General features: G+C 30.9%; 1 protein-coding gene across 1 annotated transcript; it reads left to right on the top strand.

Annotated features, from left to right (window-relative positions):
- The first annotated feature begins 239 nt into the window (after positions 1–239).
- LOC103579952 (juvenile hormone esterase-like) lies at positions 240–5,486 on the top strand. The gene is made up of 7 exons (XM_014439623.1): positions 240–678; positions 1,860–1,997; positions 2,065–2,407; positions 2,483–2,682; positions 3,698–3,863; positions 4,773–5,211; positions 5,281–5,486. Exons 1-7 carry the CDS (start codon positions 460–462, stop codon positions 5,462–5,464), a joined length of 1,689 nt encoding a protein of 562 aa, XP_014295109.1. The 5' UTR covers positions 240–459; the 3' UTR covers positions 5,465–5,486.
- Positions 5,487–22,248: the final 16,762 nt, after the last annotated feature.

Below are 22,248 nucleotides of genomic sequence, written 5' to 3'. Positions count from 1 at the left end.
AAAAAAATTAAAGATTACTAGAAGGTAGTATTTCAACAATATAGTCATTAAAAATGGCAAGTTATCTATTAAAGTAAATATATAGATAACTTATAATAATAATTAAACTGATTGTCAATTCTTAATAACGATGATTATCGATTATCAACTAGATAAGCACAGGTGACAATGCCCGCATCATTTACTTTCTGGGATCATAATTGTATTGTCCGTGAACCATATTCATAATAACTCGTAATGATACTACTGTTGGGAATAAAATGTTCAATGAATTGACTTGTTCGTGTTGTCTAAACTTAATTGTTATCAAGTCGTCATTGATAACATTTTAATTTTGTTATTTAAAAATGATAGTTTTGTAGTACGAAAAATCAATAAATAGAAGTTGCTATAATATTATATCATTATTGTGTACTTTTTGTTTGTAAAAGAACATTCAAGAACATCAATTTTTTAACAATGAAGCTATTGGTGTCATTATTTTTTATTCAAACTACGGTTTTGTTCAATTGTATCCAGTTTTTGGTTTGCACTGATAATTATTCAACTGAAGTTGTCAAGACTGATAAAGGATTTGTTCAGGGTAAGATTTTAAATACTGCTGGAAAATCAATTCGTTACTCGAGTTTTTTGGGAATACCGTATGCGAAACCACCTATTGGATACAGAAGATTCAAGGTAACAAAATATAGTACACGGATAGAAATTTGAGTAACTCTTCCTAGTACGTTTATGAAATATCATACCATACCGTTATGGTAATTATTACTTGGAATTATGGGATATAGGCCCATACTTTCTGAGACAAGTTTTCATGACTATGGGAACTTCCATCATTATGTTAACAGTTCCCATATTTCATGGTAATGCAAATATTGTAATAATTACCATACTTATATAAATACTTCCTATAAGCAAAGACGAAAAACTCCTGTAGCCACATTTTAACGGTTCCTAAGTGCATATGGGGATAAACCCTATATATTATAGTAACCATTTCCATAATATCTGTGAAATATTTTCATAATGTTATGGTAATAGCTGCCATGATACTGCATGGTAAACGTTATCATATATTATGGTAATCATTTTCATAATCTATGGCGTTTATTACTATAAGATTATGGTAATGGTCACCATACATTATGGTAATAATTGCTATAATATTATGGCAGCCACTACCATACGATTACAGGAACAATTACCATAGTGACGTAGTAACGATTACCATAATTCCATAGGAACCGTTCTGATGTCATATAGGAAGTATACCATATTTATAGTAATGACTACCATAATATGTATAGGTGCCGTTACTATAATCGACATTTAAAAAAATCCGGTTACCATGCGTTATGGGAACCATTTCATAATATAGTGTAACTGTTACCATACATTTCTTTCCATGTATGTTGAATGAAAAGGAAAACTAAATTTAAAGTAAGAGTAAAGTTGGCATTAAACGAAGTCTGAAATTGTGTTTCATCCAGTTTCATCTACCATATTTTCCATAATTGCCTACATTAAAAATTAGAACTCCAATGTCTCGAGCCAGTCGATAGGCAACATTGCCAACTTGCGTGGTCTTTGATAGTAGCTTAGGGTTATTCTGACGTTTATTCTTAATTAACGAAGTTCTGACAAAGTTTATATGAAATTAGAAACTAATTAAAGAAGTTAAACTAAACGTTTTCTACTTAAAGTACGAAACTGATAATTTCCAAGCAACTAAATGCCATTAAACGAAAATTAGTTTATTTTAAACAGACATTTGAACTCGTAGTTTCAATGCAGGTGACATTAAAAAGGTATTCAACGCTTGTCTAGAATAATGAATAACATAAATGATATTATTACAGCCTCCGGAAGAAGCTGATGCCTGGACAGGAATTTATCAGGCAACATTAGAAAAAGAGAAATGCCCTCAAAAAAATCCCGTAGATGGTTTCCCTATGGGAAAGGAAGACTGTCTTCATCTTAATGTTTATTCACCAAAAGTAATCAGTAATAATGATTTATGTATTTAGTTAGCAGATTAAACTGATTTATTGTTCTATATTTTAGGTGGATTCCAATGACACCCAACTGCGACCAGTGATGGTTTGGATTTATGGTGGAGGTTTTAGTAGCGGATCCAACAGCCCAGATACATATGGATCTGATTTCCTAATCGAAGAAGATGTGGTAGTTGTTGCGATGAATTACCGTTTAGGAGCTTTGGGATTCTTGTCTCTCAACCATACAAATGCCACCGGAAATGCTGGCCTGAAAGATCAAAATTTAGCGCTCAAATGGGTGCAAAAAAATATCAAAAATTTCGGTGGTGATCCAAAGAAAGTTACTATTTTTGGACAAAGTGCTGGATCTGCATCGACGTTATACCACGTCCTTTCTGATCAGTCAAAAGGTAACAATAATGGCCACTGTCCGATACCTTAGAAGAAGTAGCACAAAATCTTACATATCTATTAATTTTTTCAAGGACTATTCAGATCTGTGATCGCCATGAGCGGGTCGCCATTGAATAGATGGGGTTTTACTAATTTGCCTGAAGCTGTATCTCGTAGTTTTGCGATCGGTAGACGAATGGGAATAGTCACAACAAATGCAACATTTCTTTTACAAAAATTATATAATGCTACTGCTGATCATATTGTTTTAGCTACTACTTCATTAACTAATGTAAGCATATAATCACAAATTTTTGCATACATTGACCCAAATCGTTTCGCGACATGCTAGAATTATTTATGTTTTTATGAACTCAAAACAAACCCGGATCGAAAATTTTGAATTCAAGTTACAGACAATTGACTGTCAACTTAAAGTTAACTGCTTAATTTCCAACCTTTTCCTTTAAGTTGCCTTCAGAGTACGGCAGTAGCTTGTACTTAACTTCCCCTGATAGCCAAGTTGGCGAGAAACTGACGAGAAACTTGCAGCCGCAACTGGACACCAAGTTGGCTGCCAACAGTTGGTACCTCCAATAATTGATAGACATTTTCTGAGAAAGTTGGTGAAAAAAGTTATAAATCCGAAAAGTTGACGGTCACTTTCTGAGAAAGTTGGTGGCAAAAGTTGGAAATCATAAGTTGATGGTAAGTTTCCTTTCAATTTTCTCAGAAACTTGCATTCCAGTTGCGGCTCCATACTGGCGTCAACTTTCTGAGAAAGTTGGCGGTAACTTGTAGCCAAAAGTTGCAAAAGCTGAAGTTGTCGATAACTTGTCGTCAAGTTGGTCGGAAACTAATGAATGACCAACTTTTCCTCGATTAACTCTTGTTATTAGGGTCGGTTAAGGTGACTATCAGGGTTATCCCTACATTGTCGATCACGAGTCAGTTGTCCACTGGGCTAATGCTAACGAATCTATCGGTCTGTTTAGCAGAACTTTAACAATTTTAAAAATTACTTAAACAATAAACAAAAGAAGACCTAACGTAAAAATTGATAGTCCTTAACGGACCTAATGGAGACCTATCGATTAAGGTCATTTTCGTTGCGAAATTCTTAAAATGAGGTGCTAAAATTGTGTAGGTGACTTTAACAGTTTTCTATAATTAAATATCATTCGACAGTAACGAAAATTTTCGTGAGTAATTCCATGCCTGATGCAATCGACTGGGTCATCCGCCTTGTCTCAATATTCCTATTTCGTTTTAAGAATTATGACGGTATAAATAATTTTTGTTGACAGAATTCTCCGGAACCATATATGATGCCAACAATTGAGAATCCAAAAATTGCTACAGCTCCGATATTAACTGAATGTTGGATCAACAAATTCAAGACAGGAAATTTCAATCATGTGCCTATAATGCTGGGTTTTGTCAATGTTGAAACCTTGCTATATGTTGGTACTAGTGAGTTTCAGAAAATTAATTTATTCTATTCCCACCTTACTTTAAAGAACTAGCCTGATAGCCAAGTTGGCCTTTCCATAAGTTGATCGCACTTTTCCGAGAAACTTGTCGACAACTTTCAGTTTCTGTAACTGTTGCCTACAAGTTTCTCAAAAAGTTGACGACAGGTTGCGACAGCAGATTGCTAAGAAACGTAGTCAACTTGAAGACAACAGTTACAAAAGCTGGAAGTTGTCGACAACTCGTCGTCAAGTTAGTCGCAACTCATGTACACCAACTTTCTGATCAGACAAACTGGCTATCAGGGTAAGAAATATATTGTCTGACAATGTAATGCTTCCAATTTCATTGCCTGCAGTCAGTTGAAATGGAATGATTTGAGACTAATGTATTCACTGTCATATCAGTTAGTTAGAGTGAGCCTTCTAAAAAATAAATGCAACTTTCACGAGCTAAAATAAAATTAGAAACTAATGCAGCGGGCAAAAATAAGGAAATTTTTCATTTTTGAGGATAACAGTATATTACACGTCGAGGGAGGAAAGTAGGACATTCTGACCGAGTGTAAATTACCTAAACACGTGTCTCGGGATGTCCTACCTTCCTTTTTGGTGTGTAAACAATTTTTCAGCAGATCTATACCTGGAAGTTTAAATTTCTGCTTCTGTTTGTGGGAAGAATGGTGCAAACACTAACATTTATTACTTGTTTTCTCATGAGAGAAAATAACGACGTTATTTCCTCCGAACAGAGCAGGAACTTAAACTTTCGGTGCAGTTATGATGAAAATACGTTATTTATGCCCCGCTAATTGGCATTGGTCTGAAATCGGCTTCTGTGGACTGGCTAAACAGACTTTGAAATTTTATATTTAAAACGACTTATACAAAAAATATATTTCTATTACAGATGTAGTATCTCGCGAAGGAATTATTGATGCAACAATAAAAAGTGTAATGAAATTTCCTGAATTGCTACATACAGAGGAAATAAAATATTTGACGAATTTAAAGAATAGCAGTGGAAATAATGTCAACCTTCCAATCGGTGATCAGTATCAAATATCGTGGACATCATCTGATATACTTTTTAACTACGGAATAGACCGAACCCAACGATTTTTAGCGGCTGCGAAATCAACGCCAGTTTATTATTATCGCAATTCATTCGATTACAATCAATCATTACACAGAATATGGGGTGTTAATTTAAATGGAACTTCACATGCCGACGACATTGCACAAATCTTTTGGTTACCGAAAAATAATCAATCACTCGATCCACAAAGTGATATTGGAATTCAACGATCCAAGACAGTTAGAATGTGGACTAATTTTGCCAAGTATAGGTATTGAATTTAATGACATATTTTAATGAGAATTGATTGTCTATAACTAGTTTCATATTTATTTTTAAGCAATCCGACACCTAACGGAACATCAGATCCGCTTTTAAAGATTACTTGGCCGCCTTCTGGTCCCAACGGTTTATGTCTTGAAATTAATAGGCATGCAATTGTCGGGCCCCGACCAATTAATAAGTTTCTAGATTATGTTGAAAAAGTAATGGAGTCATCTTTGAACGAAGTAAATGGATGTTAGTAACACATAATCTGTCATTATATTAACGAATAAAGAATATAAGCTACACTTAAATATGTTTATATTTAAAAAATATTTGGAAAATCTAAAAATGCACACCTCGAAGGCCCATCTTATATTTTAATGAACTAATGGAAATTTATCCCTGATAGCAAACTTGGCGATAAACTGGTGTCAAACTAACAGCCACACTTGTGGCCAAGTTGACCGAAAAAATTGGCATTTCCAAAGTTGATGGTAACTTTCTCAGAAAGTGGGTGGCAAAAGTTGGCCATTCTAAAGTTGACGGAAAATTGCCTTCAATTTTCTCAGAAACCTTCCTTTGAATTGCGGCTTTTCTCAGAAAATTGGCGGTAACCTGTAGCTAAAAGTTACAAAAGCTAAATTTGTTGACAAGTTGTCAAGTTGATCGCAAACTAATGAATACCAACTTTCTGACGAGCAACTCGCGCTACCAGGGATATTAACACGAAATATTCTTTAACGGTACAATATTGACAATTTTTCTTTGCTTGATCGAAAAAATTTGTTTTAAATAATACACAATATAAAATAAAGTAAAAACTACCACAACTACATTTAATTTTGTAATTTGTATCTACTCATCACGTACAATATGTTATGACGACTTATTAGTGTCAACTCATTGTTTGCTAACTTATTATTCATACATTCCACAGTCTTTCGGCTGAAAAGAAGAGTCCATAGACCTTTTGTTGGCCAAGGATTTTCTCAGTAATTTATCAGTTGACGGAAAGTTACCTTCAATTTTCTCAGAAAGTTGGCGACAGGCTGCGGCAGTAAATTGTCGCTAATTTTCTAGGAAAGCTAGCCATAGCTTGTAGTCTACAGTTACAAAAGTTGAGAATTGTCATCAAGTTGGTCGCAACCAATGGTCAGAGAATTTGACCGTAAAAAAATACTTAACAACCTATCAAGTCAAATTAACAATAAATTGACATAAAATTTGCCTGAAAATTGACGACAACCTTCATCTAGTCACCTTTTGAAGTGGATTTGCATTCTAATTCCAGCAGTAAATTGACGTCCAATTCAGTGGCGAGTTAAATACAAATTGTCGTGAAAAATGGAAAAATCCAAAGTTGTCAGGAATTTGACGAAAAATTCAAAAAAACTTTTGTAAAGCAAACTTTCGCTTATGTAAACTGTGTTATTAAGGCAGAGAGTCATGCTATCGGGATAGCACTTCTTTAATTGTTACAATTATTTTGACATCCAAATACAGCTGTCGATTTGCAACAAGTTGGAACTTCTGTTTGACATCAACTTGAAGTCGAAGTGACTATCAGAGTTGGTGACAACTTGCAGTCAACAGTAAAGAATGCAGAAGTTTTCGACAAATTGTCATCAACTTGATCGCAGCTAATTGACACCAACTTTCTGACCTGAATGTTTTGCTATTTGGATAAAACATTTTCGAATTATCATCTTATCGGTCTTGTAGCTCTCGTAAGAGGTAGCGTAAGATAAAACAATCTGCAGAAAACTTCTTAGCCGAGTGACCGTAATATACATGTATCAATCAGCAATAAAATCGGTCAAATGATTTATTAACTCCCAGTACTGTAACTTATACAAAATTTTAATTTTTCTGTCATCGATTATAAAATCAAATTAGAATGAGAATTTTTAATTGCGTTTTCTCTGACTGAGGAATAAGATACTTCAACAGTAATTATTTTAATTAATTTTTTTTTTACTACAAAATAAGTATAACAATACTTTCTAATTAATTAAATATATGAGCTGTGATAAATTCTCTAAATTCAACTAAAATTATTTTCTACAAAACTATTTTGAAATTATGATCAAATTCAATTTTCTTCTCGCCTAAATTTTGCTCTGATTCAATAACAAGGAACAAGCAAGTATTTACGTCATTTACAAACTGGAGCGTGCATATTCATATTTATACCTGTTAAGTTAAGTAGGATGCAGGAAAATTCCAAACTGTATTAAATTCATAAAGAGAGACTGCTATTGCTTGCCGGCTGAGCAAGCTTGTACAAAGCATTTGCAGAAGAGGATATACGTTAATGTTCAATACTTGATTAATAATACGAAACAAAGTGAACTGTTAGAAAATTATTTAGTTACATGCCATGAACATTGTTGCTATCTGCCCTAATAGAATTAATTCACTAGCACTCTATTATGTTCACTTTGACCTAATAACGTCCATGAAGAGATTGATTAATAATTTATATTTCCAGTCTGGCATAACAGTATCAAAAATTTTAATAGTTTCTATTGACATAATTTAGATCATACTACGATCATAAATTTTTTATCATCTCAATAACAATGTTAGCATAAATAATATTTCCATTGCTATATATATATATATATATATATATATATATATATATATATATATATATATATATATATATATATATATATAGTTAAAATCAGTAGATGACAGTACGCTTCCGGCAGCCAGATCAGGATAGCTATTAGGCGCGGAGAATATTATTCACTAGTGGTACAAAGCAATTCTAAACGCAAATGCAGATTCCACTATATCCAGGATATGGCATTTGTACAGACAATACGTAATTATGGGGAGCGTTGATCGATACCTCGATGTCATTGAAACGATCGTCAGCCTGACAATGACTGCTAGACTGATGAGGATAGCTTTTGTCCAACCTGCGATTTTGAGCTTCATGTATATATATATATATATATATATATATATATATATATATATATATATATATATATATATATATATATATACGTGTATATGTGTATACAACAATAGATTTATATCAGCAATATTTAAATACAGTGATAAATTTAGATACTCTGATAGTCTTAGAAAATTACTAATTAAAAATTTTATTGAATTATCAGAACTCTTGTTAAGATCGCTCATGTCTGACCTTTTCTTCAATAAATGTTCAACTTGAAAGAGGCACTAAACTGATGAATATTATGAAATTTGGAAAAGGGTTGAAAAAATTTCTAACCTGGCGAAGATTCGGTTTTCGTAGAAAAAAATTAGTTTCATTTTAGGATGAGATTAATGTAAGTAGAAATAAAATTGTGATAGCGATAATTGCAATCTTACAACAAGCCATGGCAAACAGATTGCTATTATAGCAAAATACATTACTATTATAGTTGTGCATGATCACTCTCATAATTAAATCCATTTAACGATACTCTAGATAACTTTACTTGAACACGGAGAGAAATTATAAGTTGCGGTAACTGGAATACCTCAACTAAACCGTTTTGTTGAGGGGCTTAGATGAATGTTTAACACTATGTGCTGTTTAATTGCTATAACTTTTTACACTTTCTGAGTAAAATAACTGTTTTTCCATGTAGTTTGAAAAAGGAATAGAAAATTATTACAATGCACATATGTTGTGTGTTGACTTTTCCCTGATTAAAGAAACGATTCGAAACGATTTGTAATGTTAAACTTTCATAAGAATGGCGATTCAAAAGTATTCAACGTATTCAAAAGCATTAAAAACTATTTAAAATTTTTTTTTTCTAATCGTTTCTTATAATAAGGGTTTTTGTTATTTTTATTATTTAATTTTCATTCAAGACGGAAACAAACATATAGTGTTAGGTTATCCCTTCTTCAGTACCGAGGCTCATGCAAAGTCGCCATTACTGATGATCAAGAAAATCTCAAAATTTATTACTAAGAAGCCTCTTTTGAGGGGCACCAAAAAATACCAAAAAATTAAGAAAGTCAAAAACGGAAATTTTTCAAACCATCCGATTTGGCGTGGAGTATACCATATATATTAATGTAGTAGTTTTTATTTTATAAACAATTTAACTTTGATAAAATAAAAAAATTTGTATTTTGTTCACTTTAAAAATTTACGAAATTCGAGTGACCCCATAAAAATTTTTTATTAAGCTAATTTTTGGAGAAGATTGTTAAAATGTGTTGTTAAGAAATTCTTATTCGAGACTAGAAATAAAATAGTCAGTTTTTTGCCACCCTAATATATATTTAAAAAGTCTTAATTTTAAATCTAAACTTAAAAAAATAGATGAAAGAACATTTTATTACAGTTCATTTTCACTTGGCGATTTATTGATGTAAATAAGTTAAATACTGAAAACGCAACATTGTAGGATTGGACATTTTACAGATGGTCATCATGTTTTACGTTTCATAAGTGTATAGTTACCTACACAGTCCTTTCTTTTTGTTTAAGAAAAAAATTAACCGTTGATATTTGTTGTCTATTTACTTTCCGGCTGGAAAAATTTCGACGAGACAAAATACGAGACTCTCGGGTCTCGCAGTATGTGGTCTCGGTATCGTCAAAATAATTTCGGAAGTGTATCGTCTCGGTCTCGTCTCGCAAAATCGAGACGAGACGAGAAAAATCTCGATCTCGGGTGAAACCCTACACACGAGTGTTAAAAATTCAACATTCACAATTTCAACACACGTTTTTTTTTACACTTTGACAATTTGTTTTTCACTGTGTATTAAAAATGTAATTTCACAATTTTCTTGTTTCCGTGTATTTATAAAAAGAAATCTGCTAATGTAGCATATGGAAAACTCCTGCGGAGTAATTTTTCTAAGTATATATATTAATATAGATATTCCTGTTTTACTATTTCACAGGTAGGAACATCTTTTTTTAGTTTTTTATTAATAAATACTGTTAAGGATATTGAATGCTAAATAAAATAAGTTTATTTTAGCTTTCGAAGAGAATTCTAAACTTTTTAGGTGAAAAATTGATAACTTGAACAACATATTCCATTTTACATAGTTTCTTAGAAAGCTTTTGATGTAATTTATATAAAACGTATTCAAATCAATATTTATTTATATATTTGACTAGTTTGAGAAGCTAGAAGTCCATAAAAAAATCAAACGAATATTCACACTCAATAAATAGTTCATCTTAGATGATTACAATTTATTTCAACAATACAAGTTAAAAACCCACTAGTTTCACAGCAATTGCCACAAGTTGAAAAATACAAACATAAGTTTATATAAATCCGTTTAGTTGATCGTAATCTCAAAGACCTTGTTTTGATAATATGACATACTTTGAGCGAAAAAAAAGTTTGTTTCCAAAGAACCCTCGGTAATCCGTTCCCTTGGGTCACTATATATAGAATTCGCATCATGTTGAGAGTGACGCCCGTGTCATTATTTCCATCGGCACCCTGTTCAGCGGCTGAATGCGTGAATCGAAAAAGAGAGAACGAGACCGGATTTTAATCCCGCGTGACAGTGACGAGCCGGTGACGCGATGATTTGTTCGGACATCCGAAGAACCCCTCGACGATTCATATGTAGGTTTGAAAGCCAGCAAAAAATTAGCATACACACGAGGATGTTAATATGTTGTATATATCTATATAATCTTTATAAAAATTATCCATATGTGCGTGTATACATGTATCCAAGATTTAAATCTGTAACTGTATTCTCGTATACCTTTGACCCGAGATGAAATTTAACACAAAGGGATTCTGAAAAGGATAATGAATAATGACATTGTACTCGTTTATTTATTATTAGAAAGGATCTCATGTTTCATCAGCAATTGAAAACGATGATTATGAGATGCAATGATAATATATAAATCAGTATACAACAGAGTGAATATTTATAATATTGTGTGTATTATATGCATGTATATATGTACATAGATAAATGAAAATCCTTTCGTTTGGCAATTGAAATGATTTCAGCTCTCTTTAAATATATGTTATATATACTGACCATAGCATGAACAATTCGCGTATTGTGTAGGCCATCCAGATGCTTTGCAAAAAGCTCTTTTAAGCCTTGGCTGGTTTGCACAGACACGCGCCAACACCACGAACGTTTTAATACGATAGTAATTCCGATTTAACGCCGATTTATCGTCTGGTACGCGCCCTCATCTAATCGTTCGCATGAGTCCCGCGGTATCAACGTGGCTTCCCGCGATCTCCAATGCCCCTTGTCACTCTACTTTACTATACTATACTCTTCTCTCTTCTCTTACCCACCATAACCCACCAACTGTCGATCGGTAATAGTGTCAACCCAGTTTTGGTCACGTTCACCATTCAATTTTATTATACATGTATAAATATCTTCCCCCTTATATGTTTTTGCGTTTTATTTTTCAATTCGACCGAGTTTTCAATGTAACGTTCGTGATGACGTTGCTTAATGTCGGATTAAAAAATATTCACAAGTGATTTATGTGTCTCTTATGCGCGCAATGAAAATTGGGCGTATGAATGTGTGTAATGTCTCAAGAGAATAAAGATGGAGGTTGAAGATTCAAGTATACGAGGGGAACATCAGTTTTTGCGTGACGAGATAGAATGCACACTACTCGTGAATACTTTGTGAAGGTAACTTATATGCACGTTTTTACACAGCGTATTTGTATATTTCATTGCATGTTTTTTTACTTTCCATGCATCTTTCATTTTTATCATCTTCATTTGCACTTTTCACGTGCATGTTTGTATTGTCCTAAGGGAAATAAAATTGTTGATGGGAGTTTATAAATGTTTTACTTTTTTTTTTAAATCTATATATTCTGCTGATGAATATTTGTGGCAAAAGTTTTTAATTTTAAAATGTTGAATATTTTTTTATTATATTTTTTTATCATATATATATTTGTATGAGCATATATGTAAAAAGAAAGCTATCTGTATTTGCTGAGTGATTTTATCACGGTGAATGACTGATAGAAAAAAGAAAGAAAACAATAGAACGATTTTTTTCTTTTTTTATATGAAATATAACGAATATCATGAATCAATAAATCTTGTATGCTTTTTTTCGCTTTGTTCTTTTACAAATCAATTCAATTTTATTTTTCATAAAACTTTTATTTCTAATAAAATTCACCTGTAAAGAAAATTCCGTTTCATTGAATGTTTTTTTTTTTTAATTTTATTATTTCATAGTATTTACATAAATATAAATTAGATTCTTTATTAATATAGTATAACAACCATGGAATATGAGAAAGAAAGTACTTATAATTTTATACTCGTAACATGAAGTTTCACACCGAACACAAAGGCCGGTCCCCTTCCAGATATTCATTCTTTGACATATTGTCTACCCTTGGATTATTATGACAGTCTTGAAATTACTTACTGAAAATTGATACAAAAATATATACATGTTGCATTTATAGACTAAACAAGATGCTTTGGCTTGTAACTGTATATTATGTATAAGTGTATCGCATTCCTCTTTGATTCTTATCATCTTATCGGTACTGATTAAACCATCTGTCGTGTCACACACAAATCTACTGCAAAATCCTTTAGAAAAATGAAAACAAAAAGAAATATTGAATAAACAAATTCTTGCATGGGCTTTAGGATTTTAAACTTCCTGCTAAGAAAATTGCAAATTTTCAAAAATTCGGGAAGTTATTGGTTTCACCCCGATTTTCGAAAATCGAATTTCGAAGAGATCTTGACGTTTTGAGATTCTACGAAGCTATCCTGACTAATTTCACGATGATGTCCGAGTGTATGTAAATATCTTTAACTTTTGAACGGATGAACCGATTTTGATCATCAAGGTGTCATTCAACGCGGCTTGCGAATATCTTGAAACTAAAAAAAAACTTGATCGGTGGGGCTCGTTCAGAGATATTCCAAAAATAAACTTTTTTCAAAAATGTTTTTTTTTGGATAACTTTTTATGTTCTCGATGAATTGATTCCAAAATGAACTGGGCTCTGAAGCTTCATAAGCCGCGTCGAATGCCACCTCAAACATCAAAATCGGTTAATTCTTTCAAAAGAAACCGTTGTCGAAAGAATTAAAAAAAAAAATTTAGTATTTTGAAAATTTCTCAAAAACGATTTGATAAATCAATTTAAAAATCTGATCAGTTGTAGAACTCAATAAAACGCGTCGATTGCCGGCTTGAACGTCTCAATTGGTTTATTCGTTCGAGCGATATCGTTTGAGAAAAAAAGGTAAAAAACTTTTTCTTTCGAAAACAAAGGCATACAAAAGTATTTTTGAGCTTGAAAATGTATCTACAATAATTTTTCGAGCTCAAGGAGCTCAAAATAGGCGGGAAGTTTTGGGGCTGGCTCGCAGGGTCAACCGACAGACCGACTTTTTTCAATGTGAACAATATTTAAATTTGAAAACCATCGATTTTCTTATTTTTTTTTTTTTTGTCTATGATTGAATAATGAAAGCTAAGTAACATATTTATTTTTCATCGTCATTTCGAAGTTTTCATGGAAAAAAAAAAAATTCGCTTCAAAAATGTTCCAAAAACGTTCATAACAGTAAGCTTCCTAAATTGAGAAAACTCTAAACCCTGAGTTGTAGGTTCTTGAAACTTTAAAAAAATTAGAAAGTGAACAATTTGCAGCTGGTGTAGAAAAAATTTGTTACAAAAAGATTTCAAAGAAGTTACGCATGTGGAACTTTTAAACATGGGACAGATTAGAACTTCGAATGGAACTTTTTTGGAACGTTAGTAATTTTGATGGTAAAGAAAAAATTTTTATGAGAAAATTTAACGTCAAAGGAGGATGTTCTTGAAACTTTTTTTGGAATTTTTGTAGACATTTTATTTAGTTCTATAAAAAATTAAAAAGTAGTGATTTTTCAACTATTTTGACAGGTTTCTAGAATGTCCTTATTCTATAAAAGATGCAAAAGTAGTAAATTTGGAATGATTTTGAAACGTGTTTTTTAGTCCATAAAAAAGTTCGAATATCAGGACATAATTCTCAAAACATTGTGAGGCGTACACTATAAGTTCGTAAGAAATTGAAAAATTGTAATTGTTTGTTCGCGATTTCTTAATCAAATTCACTGATTTTAATGGGTATAGCAGCATTTGACGTAATTTTCCGGCATGCAAGCTTATCAGATTTAAGAATCGATCGCGAGAGTAGTTTCAAGGTTATTTGAAAAAAAAATTTTTTAAGAAACTTCGTTTGATCAATTAAATTTATATTGTAACGAAATCAGAATCTCAATGAGCTCGGTTGAATGGTGCTTTGAAGATCAAAATTGATCCATATCCGTTTAAAAGTTATGGAATATAATGACATACGCAGAAATTCTAAAGTAGCCCTGAAAATAACTAGAATAGTTTCCTACTACTTAAAAAATTTAGCAACTGATATTTTACAAGAATTGGACTAAAAACGATAAATTTTCAATTTTTTGACAATTTTCAGTTTTCTCAGTAGGAAATTATTAAAACGAAAAAAAATTAGGTCGTTGATTATTATCAGGTGGAAATAAGCAAATTCTCACTTCTGCATAAGTACTGATACTAAAGATTGTATGAAATATTTAGCAAAGAATTTCCTCATAATTAAATGTTGCATGTAAACTAATGTGATATATTAATATATACATGTGTGAGTGTGTGTGTGTGTTCGAGTGTGTAGTTCAAGGAAAAAAATGAAGTTGAGGTGAGATAATTTCAACAGAAATTAACATTTTTTTTTACTTACATTAATAGCATGAGGTAAATGCTAATTTTACATTTTCAATTGTAGCATGCAAACGTATACTCCACTATAATTATTAAACTCTGCAATATAGAGTGAAAAAAAAAAAACGTTTACGAGCATTAAAATATTAGTTGCTGTGTAGTCTGTATTCGTGAAATAAAAAAATATCTATTTTTTGTGAATAATAATGATGCGAAGGAAGTGGTAATACTTTGGGAAGTATTTCTTAGTAAAATAATGCATTATCGAAACAGATATCTCTCATATATATATAGTCGTATTTGGTAAAAGCATGAATCCTAACAAAAACTTTTTTATTCTTTTTTATCTGGGTAATTTCAATAATTTAATAATAAACATAATTACAGAAAGAAAATTATGGTAGCCGTTCTTAGCAGGTTTATAAAATATTATCCCATATCATCATGGTAATAATTACTTCGAATTAACGAGATAACTATGGATGTAATTATTATTATTATGGTAACAGTTCCGATTTCGTATGGTTATTGAATGATGGTGCCATGCTTAGGAGAATAATTCCCATACACGGAGAGAAATTTATGGTAACAATTATTATATTTTATGGGAATGGTTCCCATAACGCATTGTAACCGGTATTTTTTTAATGTCGATTATACACGGATAAAAATGTCCTGTTGCTGCAACAGGAGGCAGGCATGTTGCAGCAACGGAAAAAAATCCTGTTGTGGCTACAGGATTAATACTGTTCTTGTGACTTAATAGAAAAATATAGTTACACAGTAAAAAATTTGGCGTCATTGCGTCAAAAAACAGTGTTAGAAATTTTTGTGTTAAATGTTTAACACTTTTTTGTGTTGACTTAACAAAATAAATGTTAAATGCACACATAAAACTATAGATCAATTTAAAAATTCATAGGGTTATTGGGGGTACATTAAGCTACACTGTGAAAAATTTCTAACAAATTTTACTATGGGTGCATTGTAACCCCGGACCATAAGAAAACTGGTACAAAATTTACAAGTGTACCATAGTAAACGTATGCGCATAGGTCCCAATTGTGTCGTCTGCGCATACCGTTTACTATGGGACACTTGTAAATTTTGTGCCAGTTTTCTTATGGTCCGGGGTTACAATGCACCCATAGTAAAATTTGTTGGAAATTTTTCACAGTGTAAAAAAGTCCCTGGCAACATTCTTTTTTTTTATCGATATTTGCAGAGTAGTAGTTGATTTACTAAAAAACCAAAAAAAGCCATTTTTTTGTACTTAATTCTAAAGGATGTTAAAAATAAAAAAAATCGTTTTTTCAAAAAAATGATGAACAGGTCTTGTAGGAAATTTTTTCAAGTTTTTTACGCCATCGTTCAATTTACTGTGCTGTAATTAGTACCTGAAATATCGATGATTAAAGCCAAAAGGATTATTTTATGTTTGAAGGCTGATATCTCTGCGACAAATTGTCCTACGAGGTTAAAAAAAAAGTCAAATTGAAGCTGAATAAATTTTCCAAATGACCTATGTATTGGTTTAGTTGACAAAATTTTTCCACGGTCCGTGAGCTCTTTGGAAAAAAAAAAAATTTATAAATTTTTTATCTCGCGGTATTTCTCATGTTAGCGTGATAACTAGACCTTTTAAAAATTTTCGATAAAAATGCACCAAAACTAGAGATTTCAAGCTATAAAATGCTTTTTTTAAAATCTCGATACGATTATTTTTCACAAAGTTACAGCCTTCCAAAATTTACTAAAAAATTTATAAAATTTTTCTGTTCCTTTAATTTTTTACGTTAGTGTATATAATCTACGCATATTTATAAATGATCTTTTAATGGGTTTGTAGATAATATGAAAATGTTAGTCTTATACATTTTACTAATTTAAATTATAAATTTATGAAATTATTTTTCAAATTATTATTTTTTGAGTATATTGATTATATACTGATTTTTTATTTCTTCTCGTGCACTTACTTTAATTATTGTAATTACGTTAGTTAATAAAAAAAAAAGAAAACCTTTGGAAATCGTGTGAGTAAGTCATTAAAAATTGAAAATATTTTTAATGAAATGGACCTTGAACTTTATTTTTATCAAATTATAAAACTTATATTTACTCTAAAATTTGTTTGTCAGCGTAAGCAGTGATCGCCTAAGATATTTAATTGATTTAAAAAAAAAAATAAATAAATAACCAAACGAAGAAGATATAAAAAGAAACTGAGATTGGCGATAAAGAGGAAAGTGTCTCGTCTAAAAAAGGGTGGAGTCAGGGCTAACAGCCGTAGTTTTCAGTAACTCGATTAAAGACTTTCAACTAAAGTTATTTAAACACTGAAGGTATTAACGAGTCTTAACACAAAAGCTATAAAGCCTTATACAAGTCTTAGTTTAATCACAAAATTAATTTATTTAATCAAATAACTTTGTATTAACTTGAATTTTATTTTTTATACAATAATATAGAGATATATATCAATGAGCTATAAGTAACATTATTAGAAAATTTTCCGAATTTGCTAAATTTCCAGCTTAGCCGCAAAAGAAAATATAATGTAATTAGTTAAAAATGTATGTTCTATGTGATTAATCAAGATATTGAGCTGGGCATAAATTAAAATAGTAGTTTATCTATCGAGTGCGATCGAGTTTAAAATGCGAGGTGTGAAAATTGGCGCCCGAGCCGAAGGTGCATAAGTTTTTGTGATCGACATTTAAAATGTACTACATTTAGTGCCTATAGTTGGCAGGTTATAACCCGTGTTTATTTGTTTGGTAAGATTGTCTTGAGTATTTGTTAAAAATTAGAGAAGTCGGTAAGTGGACGAATTAAAATGGTGATAAATTTTATCACAAGATGGCTCGTTAAGTTACTTCGATATTTTTTGGTCGTTTGCTATCGCACATGTAACCGAAAAATATTTTTTGATCCGTTGATGACGTCACAATTAGAACGATTATGTATTTTTTTATACCAGCAGTACCTTATCTTATATTTTAAGTTATGGACTATAGGCGCTAAATGTCGTACATTTCAAGTGTCTGTCACTAAAAATGTTTTCAATATTAGCTCGCTTCTCGAGCTACAGTGAAGTTTATGTTTGACGGATATGTATCTATATCATACATTTATTTAACTGTATGTCAATATTTTTATGTCAATTATATTTACGTTTCAAAACTGCATTCAGCTAATTATTATACGTATAGTTTGCGTCCCATATTTCATGCGTCTCATTACAGTATTAGTGTATACTGTAAAAATAGCGGTATTAAAAATGGACTCATTTTAACTCCGCCAGGTGTAAAAATGAAATTACACCGGTGTAGGAGGAGTAATTCACCGGTGTTAAAAATACCGGTGTTAAAGGTGGGTAGAATCAGTGTAAAAGTGAGGTAACCGGTATAAAAGCGGAGTAATATCGGTGTAAATGCGGAGTAATATCGGTGTAAAATCGGGGTAAACTGCGTCCGCTTGGAGTTTCAACTTTAAAGACTATAAAACACAAAAAATGTCAGTTTTTGATAAAAATGAATAAAAAATATCATTTATTAACAAGTATAGTGATCGAGTAAGTAAAAATATTCACAAAGTAAAATATTTTAACACTGATAAAGAATATCTACACCGGTGCTGGTGTTATTTTAACACCGGTCTAAAATATTTACACCGGTAGCGGCGTTATTTTAATACCGGATAATTTTTCGTAAATACCAGTACAGAATATTTACACCGATGGCGGCGTTATTTTAACACCGCCGATTTTAACACCTACACCATTTAGACTTACCCCGGTGATTTTTTACAGTGTGCTTATTTTGCGCGCAAGCATTTAGTCAATCAAGGTACGAATAATTTGGCAGAACATATATTCCATGTTTTTTGTATTTTACCCTACTAAATCCGAATTACGGTAAATTATCTTACTTTACCGCAAAAAACCGTATTTTACTGCAAATTACGGCATTTTTTGACGTAGTGTACGGCATTCGACTGAATTACTGTAAAATACGATATTTTCTAGTGAAATTCCGCAATGTTACCGAAAATTTGTGGTAAAACACCGCATTTTTACTGTACAATCCCGCACGGTTGCCACAAATTTGAGGTGAACTTACTGTACTTTTACTGGAAAATACCGTAATTTACCGCAAAATAGCGTATTTCACCGTAATGCTTCCGAATACCACAAACTACGGCTAACTGCCGTAATTTACGGTAATTTACCATAATTCGGTTCCACCAGGGTAGGTAATATAAGGAATTATGGCTTCGAAATTTCAAACAACGTATAATAATAAGACAATATATAATTATATTCACAAAAGCGATTTTGAAAAGTTTAAAAAGCATTTAAAATATAAAATTTTTTTGTACAAAATTTTGCCTACCCCTTTTTGCTCCTTCTCCCTTCCCTACGTAATTTACGGAAATTTTATTCCGTTATCTATGCATTTATTTACATATATTTTGATTCATAAATGCCTGAGGAAGTTGGAATAACCAACAAAATGTCAGGAAATAAAATGAAAACCAACTATTCTTTATTGAACTGAACAATCTACTGGTGCTTATGGCGAGCTCGGCTTGTTGGTTTGAGCAAATTTATTTACCACACATTCCCGTCTTTGTTTTTCTGCTCTAAACTCAGCTCTAATTCAGTTAAATACATGGATATATGCTTACTCCGAGCAATAACTCGAATTAGCCGTAATTTATTTGCACTGATAGAAGGATTTATTTGAGAGTAATAAACTAGATTTATTAAAACTCTCGTGAAAAGCTTCTTTCAGACAAATGAGTATTTATCAATAGTTAACATATAATTCTTCGGACAATAGTATCTATAGATGGCTGCATATAATTATATCGACGTTCTAATTAGCAAATTGTTTAACTCCATTTCAGAAAATTCTCCATTTATGCGAAAAAAAAGAAAGTTAAAAATCTTTTTCATCTAAAAATCAATTCTATATCTAGTATATGAACAGTATTTTTGTCCAGGTTACTAAAATGATATTTTTTCTGACTATTAGTATCTGAAAACTGCACAGAATCACCTACGAAAAACAATCAGTTAAACAATTTGCTAATTGGAACGTCGATATGTAGTTGTATATATTAGCAAGAGACAAACTGGATATAATTAAGCATTGCTACATGGCCATACTTTATATAAAATCTAAAAATTATTTTTAATAATTGTTTGTTAATTATGCAATGAAAATAATTGTTCTATTATAATATACTCTTCATCTTTTCACTAAAAATAAATTTTTTTAAATATTTGTATAATTTATATTTTGAGAGAATTAGGTTATATCTTCAAATACGTCAAATGAAATGAATTATTAAGTATTAATAAATCATTCACCATTTATCTCAAGGAAATACACTAATAAATAATTTGTTGACTGTTAATAAATATTTATTTGAGCCGGCTTTTCAATAAACCATTTGTTAAATATTAACAAATTTTATTAAATCCAAAGAAATCCTTCTATCAGTGCTCTCTAGACATAAATAAGTGAACTAAGTGAATATTTACTAATTCTGAGTGTCAATCGAACTGCTTTTAAACTAATTCAAATTCACTTATTTTCACTAATTTATGTTTAGAGAGTGTACTCACTAAATCTAAAACAGTGCATGTACACTGTTTTCCAGTGGTTTTCACTGTTTCAGATTTAGAGAGTATAAGGTAAATGTCCCAATACCGGAACGACGAAGGGTATATGACTGATTTTTATCGTTTTAAAAATATTCAAATAAATTATAAACCAAAATAATTTATTACATCATATAGAATAGACATTTACCAATTCAAAAATAATCAAATTAGTTCAGTTTTCTTAAATTTAATATAAAAAACAAATTTTTTCCTATGACACCCAAAAAACTCAATACCGGAACGCTGAAATAGCCTTGTCCCAATACGGGAATTCGGTTGTCCTAATACCGGAACAGTAAATAAAATAAGTTATTTTTTGCATTTATTCATGGTGAAAATATTAATAATTATTAAATAATATTAATGTAAAATGAGTATGAATGTAGCAGACATCAGAGAACTTTAAAATTATAAATAAATAAGATAAATAATTAAAAAAATAATATTTACACAAAAGCACTATTAATTTCAAAATTTTTTGGATTTGCATTTTTCAAAATTTTATATTATTAATCATTTACTCAATTTATTGATAATTTTAAATTTGTCTGATGTCTGCTATATCACACCTACAATGTAAAATGTATTCAAAATTTTAAAATGATTGAATATTCAATGAAAATAAATATTTTGAACTAAAGAATAGAAACAAAATAAATCATTTGAGGTTATATTAGAAAAATAATTAAAAAAAAAAAAAAAAAAAATTTATTTTTTATGATTTAAATTAGAGTTTATCTGTACTTAATCTATTTTTTATAACAATCATACATACTGCATTAAATATTAGGGCTCCAGTAATAATTAATATTGTACTTGATTTAGCCAGTCAATAAAACTCACCGTTAATGTCTATCGTTAACATTAATATGATTGGCTGTTCCGGTACTGGGCACGGGTTCATTTTGGTGTACCAATAGACGAACAGTCAAATTAATATAATAATACTATTTTTTCATATTTTTAATATGTTTTCTTGAATTTTATGTCATTCAAGATGCATATACAAAAAAAAAATTATTGAAAAGTAATTCTATGCATGTTCTATAAGCTTAAGACCATTGACTGATTTCTTAGCAAAACCATTAAGAGACATGAAAAAGTCATGAATCCGAGACTAATGCTCTAATTAACATTTTTTTTTTTTCATATTTTAAATATTTTCTAAAATCTATTTTATATATTACTTTTTAACTGAAAGATTAAGGTTTCAAATAAAGAAAGTTTTATTTAGTTTCATCGCGTACGAGTTAAAATATAATATAATGATTATCAAATCGTTCCGGTATTGGGTCTTGTTCCGGTATTGGGACATTTACTTTATTGTATATTTTTATCCGATTTGAACTTGTTATTAACTTCAAATAATTCTAATAAAATTTCAAGGAATATTTTAAATAGTGAATGTTTTAGTGTTTCCTTAATTAAAAAGGTGATAATGATAAAAAAATTTTTTATTAAAAAGTCACTTGAAAACACCGGATGGTCCTTCATTCAAATGGCGTTTTATCAATCTCTTCTAAGGGTTCTTGGGAGCCCAAAAGACGGAAGTCTAAAACGGAAATTCGAATGGCCGGAAGCCAAAGAAAAAGTGAGTAAGATAAAGATTAAGTTGTAAAAAAAGAAAAA

The sequence above is a fragment of the Microplitis demolitor genome, chromosome 5, assembly GCF_026212275.2.
Source record: "Microplitis demolitor isolate Queensland-Clemson2020A chromosome 5, iyMicDemo2.1a, whole genome shotgun sequence".
NCBI classification, from domain to species: Eukaryota; Metazoa; Arthropoda; class Insecta; order Hymenoptera; family Braconidae; genus Microplitis; species Microplitis demolitor.
This window is presented reverse-complemented; position numbering and strand designations above follow the sequence as displayed.

What these genes read in the sequence shown, in the direction of transcription:
- LOC103579952 (XM_014439623.1), top strand. Translation starts at nt 460, where the DNA reads ATGAAGCTATTGGTGTCATTATTTTTTATTCAAACTACGGTTTTGTTC. An exon ending in CCTTTCTGATCAGTCAAAAG is followed by an intron (nt 2,408 to 2,482) that starts GTAACAATAATG and finishes AATTTTTTCAAG; the next exon opens with GACTATTCAGATCTGTGATC. An exon ending in ACTAATTTTGCCAAGTATAG is followed by an intron (nt 5,212 to 5,280) that starts GTATTGAATTTA and finishes TTTATTTTTAAG; the next exon opens with CAATCCGACACCTAACGGAA.